This window comes from Acinonyx jubatus, chromosome A3 (genome assembly GCF_027475565.1).
Source record: "Acinonyx jubatus isolate Ajub_Pintada_27869175 chromosome A3, VMU_Ajub_asm_v1.0, whole genome shotgun sequence".
In the NCBI taxonomy this organism is placed as follows: Eukaryota; Metazoa; Chordata; class Mammalia; order Carnivora; family Felidae; genus Acinonyx; species Acinonyx jubatus.
Window position 1 is genome coordinate 10,656,537 of NC_069388.1, and position 11,407 is coordinate 10,667,943.

The window sequence follows — 11,407 nt, forward strand, 5'->3', positions numbered from 1 at the left end:
TAAAAGTTGGATCGCTCCCTGTAGGAAATTCATCCCAGAAAACATTTCTCAGTGCAGGCAAAACGGACCCTGGCCCTTTACTCTGGCACTTTCTAAAGGGGATTAAGAGAACAAGTGATTGCAAAACTGCTATAGAGGGGGAGTTTATTGCTTGTAATGTACACTCATCACCACCCCCTTTTAAGGGCCCTCCGTGTGCTGACTGGGCAGGAGTTATAAAAATAGGAACTTTTTTTCACTGTCAACCAAAAAAAAAAAAACAGGAAGAAAATGTGCAGTCTTATGCATTTGCATGCACACTGAGGTTCTATCACTTGTAAGAAGGAAAGGAGTCAAATTTAGCACGTAGAAAAGCCTGAAGGAGGGTTACATTTGAAGCGATTCCTCATGTAATTCTGACGTTCTTTGCTGCAGAAGCTAGCGTGTACGTTTTCCTCTCTTCAGTTGGCCCTGATTCGCAGCTCCGTGGCCTGCAGGAGGCAGGGCTGTTTTGTCTAGCTTAGAAAAAACAAAACAAAACGCCATCACCTCGCGGGTGCCCTTTGATCTCAGGGACCCTCATTTCTTGGCACTAAGTCCCTCCTCTGGGGGTTTGGGGTTAATTCCGGCATAGTGGTTTTAAGAGGATACAGAATGTGGGCTTAAACTACAGCCGGAGGGTTAAATTCTGTCCTGGGTTCTGCGTTGGCCCTAGGTGAAGAGCTACCCATTAAACGGATGATATTAACCTGAGTTCGGAGTGTAATAGAGGGCAAAGGTGATTTTTTTTTTCTTCTCAAAAATGATTTTGCCAATCTTTTTCAGAGCTGATAGACACACACCTTAGCTGGATACAAAACATATTATGAAACAGAATGACTGTGATCTTTGATCCGAGAAATCAAAGTCAAAGGTAATTGACCTCTTCTGCTTCTCCTTTTGTTTTCCAGCTGTGTGTTTCCTTAACCTGAATTACTTTTAGTAGAAGAAATCTTTTCCAGCCGTCCTCACAGACACCACTTCCTGCAGGCTAGCCCCCATCGCTCTGTAAGGGGACACCCCTGGGGTCCATCCCTGAGCTGGTCTGGGAGGCTGGAGCTCATGGATGGGGTGGGGAGGAGAGAGAGGAGAGGAGGCCCTGGGAATTTGCATGTTCTCCCAGGGGCCCCATCACCCCCTCCCAGGAAGAGTATAGCAAGGCCACCTTCCCACCTCTGAGAGTTCTGCTCCTGCACTGGACCAGCTCCTTTTTGGTTTTGTACATGTTGCTTGGTGTATCCAGTTATGTAAGACTCTCTGCATTGGGGAACAAGACGGGGAAGGTAGATCAGAAGCCCCGGGAAGCTGCTCTCGGAGGGTACGGTGCTTGGTCCAGGATAGAGCTGTGGTTTTCCCACTGAACTCAGCAGAGCCCCTGATGTAGCTTCAAGCACTGGATCTATACCTCAGTTGACTTTGGACTCTGGGCCTGCGTAGAAGAGCCTGGTAACTCACGCAGACTTTACAGCACAGGGGGCAGGACGCTCTGTGAATGTGGAGTCCCCCTGGGACGGTGAGGCTGTTGCTTTACCTTTCTGTGCCTCGGCTGTTTAGATGCTGTTGCTGTGACCGAATGCTGTGCACATGCCGATTCGATTCAGCACACGAAGTACACTCACCAGAAGTCAGCCGGCGGTGTTGTTGGTTACGTGCCCCCTGACATCTCCCTGGCTCATTGGGCTGTGGCTTCTGAAGGGTTCCCTGGTCAGATAAAGTAGGTTCATTCCATCCAGGCCAGGCCCAGAAGTTCACGGCGGCATCACACGGGCTTTTAAATTACACCTACCGTGTATGTCCATGTGGTTTTCTACATGCACCTCTGAGCAGCTGTGCTGCAAGCTGTTCTGAAAACGCACCCAAATTCACTGCCAGCTGCCATGCCCATCAGCACACACAGTGGCCTGGACATTCTGGAGGGATGGGCTCTGCTGATAAGACATGCTGACACTTCCTAGTAGCGGCATGAAAGGGGCATGGGGGGGGGGTGTTTCTCTGGCACATTCTCCAACAGCAACTATCAAACACTGTCCACAAAGGCAACAATGCCATCAGGGAACATTTGCTGAATACCAGGTGCCAGACTCCTTCCCGAGGGCTTCGGATCTGGGACTCAGGGTGACAAAAATGCAGCTAAAATGTCAGTGTGGACAGTGTAAACCACTTCTCAGAGTCCTGAAGGGGCCTTTTTAAAGCGTGTTTCTTCCCTCCCTGGTATTAGCACTTGGCAATGCTTCTGACCTTACAGGGGCCTGGGAACTTTGGCAAGCTGGCTCTGATGTCCAGGGCCCCTGGGGGATTTACTATCCTATCCTGTACCTCTCAGACCCCACCCAAGGCTTTGGGCTTCAGGCCTGTCAAGGGGTTTTTTTTGTCTTTTTCGCTGAGTCTAAAGTCTGGCCTGGCCCATCTGGAAAGCTCTTCACTGTTCCCGAGTTCCCCCAGAGCACACAGAGGTGGCTGGAAAGTTCCTGAGCCAGCAAAAAGCAGAGCGAAAAAGAGTTTTGTTCTTAGAGGACAGATCATTTCAGTTTTGATATCAGCGTCACAGGAGAAGGGCCAAGGGCCACCTTGCCTGCTCAGCCCCTTTCCACATGCTAGTGGGGAAGAGGCCGGGTGCTCACCCTCAGCTGTCCCAGCAGCTTTACCTCACGGCAGTTGGGACAGAATCACCCGGAGCACACGTCATGGGCTTCCTGGTCCAGCCTCCTTGCCCCAAGCATGGGTCTCGAGAGGAGATTCGGCCAAGTGCTGCGGGATGAAGAAGGGTAGTGAGTGGACCCTGCCCCTATCCTGGCTCTTAGACTCTCTGGCCTAGAGAATGCAGCCTCCCCCACTCCTGTCCAAGCTCGAGGAGTGGCTGTGGACCTTGTGGCTGGCCCCCAGACTCTTGTGGGCACTCACATGATCTAACCAGATTTGAGAAAACATGCTTGAGGCTTTGGGGAGAGAAACAGGAGGGGGTCTCTCCACTCCTTCCTGTTGTTGCTTTTTCGGGGAATTAAGTTCCAAAGTCAGCAATTAAGGGGAAAAGGCCCAGAGTCAAAGTTACCCTTGACGGGCTTTTAAATTACACCTACCGTGTATATCCATGTGGTTTTCTACATGCACCTCTGAGCAGCTGTGCTGCAAGGTAAAGTTTGAGAACCTCTGAGCTCAGCTGAATGAAAGTCAGTATTGCAGGTGTCTGGCCCTTCAAGGGAATCGTAACATTCCTAGGGCAGAGTGGGATGCTAAGAGAAATCCAAGTTTGTAGACATAAACACCTAGGGTTGTGTGAGGAACAGCACAAGTAAGAGGCATTGGCTTTATTCCCCTCCCCCCCTAAAAACAAGTAGGTGGGGCGCCTGGGTGGCGCAGTCGGTTAAGCGTCCGACTTCAGCCAGGTCACGATCTCGCGGTCCGTGAGTTCGAGCCCCGCGTCGGGCTCTGGGCTGATGGCTCGGAGCCTGGAGCCTGTTTCCGATTCTGTGTCTCCCTCTCTCTCTGCCCCTCCCCCGTTCATGCTCTGTCTCTCTCTGTCCCAAAAATAAATAAAAACGTTGGAAAAAAAAAATTTTTTTAAAAAAAAAGTAGGTGAAAAAACACTGCTCTGCCATGGTATATACTAGGGGCTGGTACACTAAGTCTCATGCCAGTTGGCAACTGGCCTGTTCAGATCTGGCCCCCGGTCTGTTGTGGCGAATAAAGTTTTATTGGCACACAGCCATGTCCGTTTGCTCACATACTGTCTATGGCTGCTTTCACACTACAGGGCAGAGCTGGGTAGTTGAGTAGGGGGCCCATAGCACTGCAGATATTTTTGTCTGGCCCTTTACAGAAGAAGTTTGATGATCCCTCATATTCTTTTTATGCCAACAGCCCTTTATTAGAAGGGTTTTATTTGTATTCTCTCTGCTTGATTTTTCCAGAGTTTTAAAGAGAAAAATATATAATTATAATATACTTACATCTGTCGATCTTTTCCTTTCTGGTTTCAGCCTTAGGTGTCAGGCTTAGAAATCACCCTGAGGTTGTACACGTTCATCAATGTTTTCATCACGGCGCCTCGCGCTAGGGGTGATAAAAGGTCAGGGCTGCCTGTGGTAGAGGCGACACCATTAGCCTCAATTCTGTTCTGAGAAAGTGATACTCAATGACCGCCTTAACCACTCAGCATATGGCCTTCTCTGCTGTTAACTTCGCAGAGGCTGCCCTCGCCTTTTCCTGACACACACACACACGACACTGAGGACGCCAGGACCATGGAAAAAACATGATGACTTCTGCACTGAATAGCACGGTCTCATCAATTGTGTAGCCATCTAGGGTTCAGGTTAATACATGGGCCTTGAGTTCAAATCACAATTCCATCACCTGGTATGGCAGGGGACTGCCTATCTCCAACTATGAGGCGAGGCTTGTAGTGCTAGGTTTGGCGTAAGAAAAAACTTTGCATTTGTTACAGTGCGTGGCACGCAGTCAGCCTTCAATAAATGCGAATGGCTTATATTCTTTTGTAGAGAAAAGGTTCCAGACAAGTAACAGATTGGCAACCCATTTGTCAATAGGAAGGCAGAGGAAAGACAGCTTCTCCAAACCAAGTGACCTAGGCTGTGGTGTGGGATATCTGTGGGGGGGGGGGCTGAGATGCATACATTAGGTACCTGCTGTATGCATGGCACTATGCATGGCACCCTGAGGACACAGGAAACTCAAATAACCTGGCCTAGGAGGTTGCAAGCAAAGCATTGTGAGAATTCGCTATTTGCTTCTGGAGGAAGTGAGGGCCCGAGGGTAGGAGTGGGAGACAGCTTCCGCGCAAAGGTGGCGTTGGGACGAGGAGAGGGGCTGTTGGAGAAATGCGTGTGGCCCAGTTTGGGAAGAGGTGGGAAGAAAGATACAAAAGTTGGCCTAGGATAGATGCTCAAAGCATTTACTGACTGGATGCAACGCAGAAGGCTGATACAGAACCGTGTTTCAGCACTCCGAGTGGGGACGAAGCCTGTCTGTGGGACCTGAGGCTACTTACCACTTGAGGAGAAAAAGGAAGCTCAGAAAGGCGTCAATGAGCACTTCCTGAGGCCCTGTTTAAAAGCGGAGGGTTCCGTGGGGGAGCAAGAACATAAAGCACTAGCTGGTGAACTGCCTGGAACGGATACCTGGAGGAGACTGGGCAGGACTGGGGGGATGCAGAGCAGGAGAGGGAGCAGAGCCTTGAATGGAGGAGTGAGGAGAAAGGGGCCGCTGGGCTACTCTACCAGCAGAGTGCAGGTAGAAGCCTGCGTGGCTGGCGAGGGAAGCAGGGGGCACCCAGAGCAGGGTTTTTGCGTAAGGGAGACCTTAATTTAAGCAGGTAGAGCTGCAGAGGGAGACGGGAGCTGGAGAAGGAGGTGCGGCAGGGCTGAGGCAGGCGCCCCCCCCCCCCCCCCCCCCCGTCCCATCCAGCCCAGAAGCCGGGGAGGACCCGGGGAGAGGTTGCGTGGTGGGCATCAGGGAACTGGTTTGAATACTTGTGGCTGCAGAGGGGAGACCTCCCTGCAGACAGGAGACCCGGCTCTGGAGCAGACACCCTCCACGTCTTGGGCTTGAGGTCCCCCAAGTGGTGGGGCCGGCGCCGCCCCTGCCAACACCCAGCTGGCACTCCTGCTCTAGAACTTTCTCCTTGCTCCCAGCCAGGGGAGCCAGCCCTGAGGTTTCAGCAAGAGAAGGTTCCTCTAGCCAGAGAGGTTTCTGCGGGGTTTGAGTGGGCCTCACTTCGGGGCCTGGGCCCACAGCCGCCCCCTTGCCACCCCCAACCACATGAAGGTCTAAGTGCACGCTGTCCGGAGTTTTCCAGACGCAACTATTAGCATCTACCTGACTCTAGCTTTCAGGAAGCAGGCAGAGCGTCTCTGTGCTTGAACACGGCGCCTACCTTCCACCCCCGCCCCGGCCCCAGCCCCTGCCTTCTGAGGAGGGGGAGCGACCCTTTAGTGAGGGCCGTGGTGCCAACATGGCTGCCTACCAGATATTTTTAGAAAGCCGAGGCTGTGGAAAGTTTCCATTAAGGATTGACTCTTCTGGTTTCCTAGATTGAGAAAACAGGAAGCCCTTCAGAATCCGGGCTTTGAAAAGCTTCCCATGAAGCTGCACTGACCCCACCTCCCTCCCCCTGGCATTCTGCTCCCCCTGTGGCTCCCTGCCTGCCTCACAAAGGGCTCTCAGCTTACCAGGCCCGGGCAGGGTTCACAGAAGGGTGGGCTGGGTTCCTGCTTTAGGGCCCCTGGGAGTCAGCTCAGCCAGTACCTGGTATACAGTAAGTGCCCGGTCAACAACGTTGGTTTGCTGAATGTGAATTCATCCTCTGAGCTATTAATGGATCCGCGGCCACGCTTTGCTGTGCTAATACTATGCACGTGTACCTCCGAAGGTATAACATCTCATACCTAATGTGCACCATGCTGTGAACACCTGCCAGACACGGGGCACTGTGATAAGTCCATCACTTGCATGACCTTATCCAAGCTCCTCTAGGACCCTAGAAGGGAGGTGGCGTTTTTAGACCCGATTTACAGATGGGGAGACTGAGGCAAATTCAAGTAAGGAGGCAGCAGAGAAGGGATGCTAACCCGAACTCCCACCTCGCACGTGCTTTCAGCGCATACCTGAAGAACAGGGAGCGGTGCCTCAATAGTTTCTAGCACAAAACGAAGCCCACCGAGGCAAAGCACTCATTCAGAGTCTGACCCCGAGCCTGGGGGTGTGGGGAGTGGAGCCAGCCGCTACGGAACACCATTTGCCAGGCGGGCGCCAGGAGCAGGCATGGGCCTCAGTGCCTACCAGGGACTAAGCCGTACACGTCGTGGGTTCCGCTTACCAGAGGAGAAAACCGAGGCACAGAGAGGTAGAGTCACGCCGCTACCAGTGGAGTGAGGGAGCCCAAGGTCAAGCGTGCCTTTTCCAGCTCAAGGGCAGTTGGCTTTTTTGGGAAAGTTTTGCGCTTTCCCTGGGGCTTGCAGACTCGTCCACGCAGGGGTCTTCTGGGAAGAGCATGCTGGACCTAGGAGGGCTCCGCTTGAGCGTGGGGTGGGGGGGCTTGGAGCAAATCTCAACAGAAACAGAAAATAAGCAGGGAGGATTACAGTAAGGTAATCAAAGACGAAACCCACGAAGAGGACTGGGGGAGGAGGTGGGGGAGGGGAGATTAAGAACCTTCGAAGGCACCCAACAGGGGTCTCCCTCCTCTCCGCTCTCCTCCTGCCCCTGGGACCAGCCGACCCATCCCACTGCACAGGCAAGGGCGTTACATAGCCCTCGGGTTTGTGCACACCCCCTGCCTCGGATCTGGGCTGCTGCAGAGAGCAACTTTTTACCAAGAAAGTTTTTTTTTTTTTTTCTTTTTTGCCAGATCCCCATTCTAAGACCTTCCTGCCTTGCTTACAGAGACAGGGGCCCTGGATAAGGGGGCCGAGATGGGAGAAGAGAACCAGCTTCTTGATGTCAGGGGCTGGCATTACATTCCTGGTTCCCTTGTGGGGGAGGGGGTGACCGAATTTTCCAGAGCCCCTCGGACAGAGGACACTTCGCCAGCATGGGTGGTGGGGTGGGGGGAGGGGTAAGGCCAGAATTTCTGGTTGTGCTGAGAAAGATGTCGTCTACACTGATGGCTACTCTCAGTGGTATCTCCATCTACTCTCTTTTGAAAAGTCTCTTTTGAGAACTGAATGCTTTGTGGGTCAACTATGGTTTAGTCTCGTAGTAGGTATTTTCCGGATGCTGTAATAACGGAAGGAGTGTGGTAGTCAGCAGAGAGCCTGAACATACTTAGATCCTGCCCTAGGGCCCAGCTCAATTTCTGCCACGATGTTTTAAAGTTCCCTTCACAAACACATCCGTAGCACAAAATATTACTGTCCAGGCAAACAGAGAAAGCACAGGAAGGCATTTCTTACGTTAAAAATTGTCCAACGTATTATCGGAGAGAACAAAAGCGTGGTTTGTTTGTTTAAAGGTTCTAGAAAGCTAATCCGACCCGTGTTGTTGGTGCCCTCTCACTCGCCCCTCCTCTCTCTCTCTCTCTTTCTCTTTTCTTTTGTAGTTAATGAAATTATCAGGAAGGAGTTTTCAGGACCTCCCGCCAGAAATCAGACGTAGAAGATGCCATTAGCAAGACACCTTCCGTATCTGACCCCTCGGAGCCTTCCACTGCCTCTCACCTTCTGTTCTCTTTACTGTACATCTCCTGGCCCGGAGGCCACACGCGGGACCATGTTCTGGCAAAAAGCTGACCCTCGATTAAGGAGCTCGCCACCTCTCTGTGTAAACACCAGGGAGAACGCTGTGCCTTTTTGATTTTTGTTTTAAATCCCAAAGAGCATCTCGGTTGACTTTCATGGTGTCCTTAAGTGCCTGCTGACCAAAAAAAACACATTCTGCACAAGACAGCACGCCGCGACGGCCCCGAGAACGGACTGACCGGAGCTCAGGGCGTGGGCTGGGGTGGGGGGTGGAAGATGTGGGCCGTGTCATTAAACCCCAGCCCTGCGTTCATTTTTCCAGGTCACAGATACACCTCCTGTACCTTTTGAAGGAAAAGGAGTTTTCAAACAGCAGCCAAGGGAACGTGACCCAAGAGTCTGGCTTATGGGCTGAAGAAAAACGGAAGCCGGACCGTCATCCTTAGGGATCGCCTGTTCCTGGCCACGGTTGGGCCACAGCGAAAGCCTGATTTTTGAGTTTTCTCATTCTGAAGCACAAGTGGCCCCTAACAAGATGGCCTGTTAAAACTCGGCGTTAAGTTATGACACATGTACACGTTATTTTTTTTTCCTCTGCTTCAAAAAGCTGGCTGGAGGGTGGGGCTCGCTCCAGGCCAGCAGTTCCTCACCCCTGCAGCGGGCGGTCGGACTCCAGCAGGGACCGCAGGCTGCAGTGTGAACACCTCCGCACCCCTGCAACCTAATGGCTTTCTGCTGCTCTCGCTTGCTTTCTTCCTAACGGGAGTGCTTTTTTCCCCGTAAACTAGCGAGGAACCACAATCTCAGGCATGTGCATTGAATTTTGAGAAGGAATTGAAGAGGAGCTAAAACCACCACCAAAAAAAAAAAAAAGTGAAGGTATTTTGGTTAAATTGTGAGAAATGAGGCAATGAGCAGGCCTAAGCATTTCTTTTTCTAAGTGGGTTCCCCCGTGAGAAGGGCAGAGTTCCCTCTGGCCTCGACTCCACGTGGGACGCCATCGCAGGCTGTGGCCCCCAAAGTTCATTGGTGATCTTTACCTGAAGCCCTTTCAAGTGTCCCTCGGTCCCCAAGACCTGTCTGCATTAGCCGCCTGCATCCGCATCGAAGAGAACCAGCCCACGTGCAGTCCGCAGTTGGACAGAGCTCTGCCCGGACCGCTTGCATGGTGATTGGCCCCCCAAATTCTGTCTCCACTGCGCACAGCGAGCCCTCATGAGTCTGCCTCCTCTGGTGCAGTTTCTGCAAACACAGAAAACTCTGGAGTCCTCTGCAGGGGTGGGTTCTCGTCGCCCAGATGCGCTCCTGTTTGCATGTACCGTGGACACCCCGGGACAAGCCAGGGATTCGTTTTCGGCCATTCGGTTTCTTCCCCCGTAATCAACAACAGAATGCAGAGGTCCCGGTGCTCTTCGAAAGGCTCTGCTTCGTGATTTCTCAGATCTGCTAGGGACAAGCGTAGGAAGAGAATCCTGGCCGTTGAGGTCTCCCCGTGGCATTTACAAGTCCTGGCTTCCTAGTCAAGGTTATCCGGAGGGTAAACCTTCCCAACAGCTCTTCCAGGAGCGTGAGGCTTGGTGACTAGAGCCTGGTGGGTCTGGTGCTCCAGGGAGTGGACAGAACGCCCAGGGTGTGACCTTTTCATCGAGGCCTAGCATTTGTTTTCCCCCTAACAACCCGGGGACCTCTCTTCCACCCACCCCAAGCACAAAGTTTAGCAAAATCCTCGTTTACGCAAATTGCCACAGAGCTCCTGGGATGTGAAATTCTTCCTGATTCACGAAAAGTTTCCTTACACCAGCAGCTTTACCCAAAGCAGTCTCTCCAGCAACATTGGACTTCGCTGGGGCAGAGTTAGTGTTTGGTGAGAGATCTGTTCTCACTTGACCTGGCTAGGAACCATTTCCCTTTTTTTTTCTTTGCACATGAGGGATGTTGGCCTTCCTCAGTTACCTGAATGTTTTACCCAAGTGCCTTCCTGCTATTATAGCAAAGTCGCTCTGCTTCATTGTGCCTGGATGGGGCGAACAAGGGCTAATGCGTTTTCCATCAATCTTCTAGGTTAGTGAAAAGGGCCTCCTGCTAGTTCCAACTCTTGCACGAACCTGTGCACGTACGTGTGTGTGTATAACGCACGCACAAGCTTTTTCTGAGACCACCTAGGCTGGATATCAGAGGAAGCCCTTTCATAAACAACTCTACCAAATAGCGAGGGAAAGAGAAGCAAAAAGCATTAGTTTTGAGACATAAACAGGCGAGAGAATGTGTATTAGGAACCGACAGCTAGCGAGAAAGTTTGGTCAGGAACAAACGCCAGGAGGAGATGTTGCCAAGAGGAATTGCTCACAAAATATTTTCGGTCTGGGAAGAGGCAATAGGATCCTCTACAGAGAAGGAGAAAGTAAGGATGTCTAAGTGGGAAAGATGTGTGTGTTGCACGTGTGAGAAGGATCTCAGGTGGAGGTTTGCACTTGCTACATCCAAGGTAATGTAAATATGTAGCATTGCTAACAGGAATCTACCGTGTTGCTGAATGTAGTATATTTCCCGAGTTTGCAAGTCTTCCTGTATGTACAAAAATACTGCTGCCTGATAATATATAATAGCAACCCAAAGTAGTAGGTTATTAAATTTTATTTTCTTACCTGTATTTTTATGCTTTTTATCTGTCCCGAAAATATCACACACCCCTGTTGGAATTAGAAAATATTTATAAATGGTTGAAATCTCTTGCAAGTGTCTCCTTTTACATATGCTGAGGATTTCCGCCTCCCCCCCCCCAACCCCAAGAGAAAGGATGTATCCTTGAAAATTTGTGAATCGTGCTAGCAAAAACACAAAACAAAAATACAAAAAAAAAAACCCACAACCCCCCCCCCCAAAAAAAAAAAGCCCCACGAAACTACCCACCTCAGAGTTTATCAGTCACCTGAGTCTTAGAAGAAAGCATCTTTGGAGAAAGAAGGGGGATGGCTTTGTGGAAAAAGGAACCATCTGTTGCCAGAGAGGACACGGACTTCACCTCTGAGCCTGCGTCTGGTCACGGAGGAGAACGGTCTTGTAAAGTGTTTAGATCCCCCAAAGAAGTGGCCTAGTAGGTGATTGTGAGTTAAAAACAAAACCGCCTGTGTGGTAACGGGATTCTGAAAGACTTCGCAAAGTTCACAGAACCCTGGGTGCAGGCTACCGTTTAC

General features: G+C 51.2%; 1 protein-coding gene and 2 long non-coding RNA genes across 12 annotated transcripts in view; 1 reads left to right on the top strand and 2 right to left on the bottom strand.

The window, feature by feature from the left end:
• Nucleotides 1-11,149, top strand: part of NFATC2 (nuclear factor of activated T cells 2) — a 158,261-nt gene extending 147,112 nt beyond the window's left edge. For 2 of the 8 annotated variants that reach the window (XM_027046638.2, XM_027046634.2), the window contains exon 10: nucleotides 8,075-10,657. In XM_027046638.2, the coding sequence (XP_026902439.1) occupies nucleotides 8,075-8,130 (56 nt within the window). In that variant the 3' untranslated portion in view covers nucleotides 8,131-10,657. Of the gene's footprint in view, nucleotides 1-804; nucleotides 893-1,572; nucleotides 2,435-8,074 lie in introns of those variants that run through there. The other 6 variants (XM_027046640.2, XM_027046639.2, XM_027046635.2 and 3 more) reach the window with 5 other exon arrangements.
• On the bottom strand, nucleotides 128-6,055 carry LOC106980393 (uncharacterized). Of its 3 annotated transcripts, none has more exons than XR_003416304.2 (7): nucleotides 6,002-6,055; nucleotides 3,096-3,141; nucleotides 2,664-2,766; nucleotides 1,805-1,928; nucleotides 1,550-1,719; nucleotides 1,192-1,275; nucleotides 128-494 (listed from the first exon to the last, which is right to left on the bottom strand). It is a non-coding gene; the product is annotated as an uncharacterized LOC106980393 (long non-coding RNA). The 3 variants fall into 3 exon arrangements; XR_001431065.3 differs by having other exon boundaries at nucleotides 2,640-2,766; XR_003416305.2 differs by having other exon boundaries at nucleotides 1,805-1,969; nucleotides 2,640-2,766.
• On the bottom strand, nucleotides 10,797-11,389 carry LOC128311093 (uncharacterized). Its single transcript, XR_008289046.1, has 2 exons — nucleotides 11,124-11,389; nucleotides 10,797-10,903 (listed from the first exon to the last, which is right to left on the bottom strand). It is a non-coding gene; the product is annotated as an uncharacterized LOC128311093 (long non-coding RNA).
• Nucleotides 11,390-11,407: the final 18 nt, after the last annotated feature.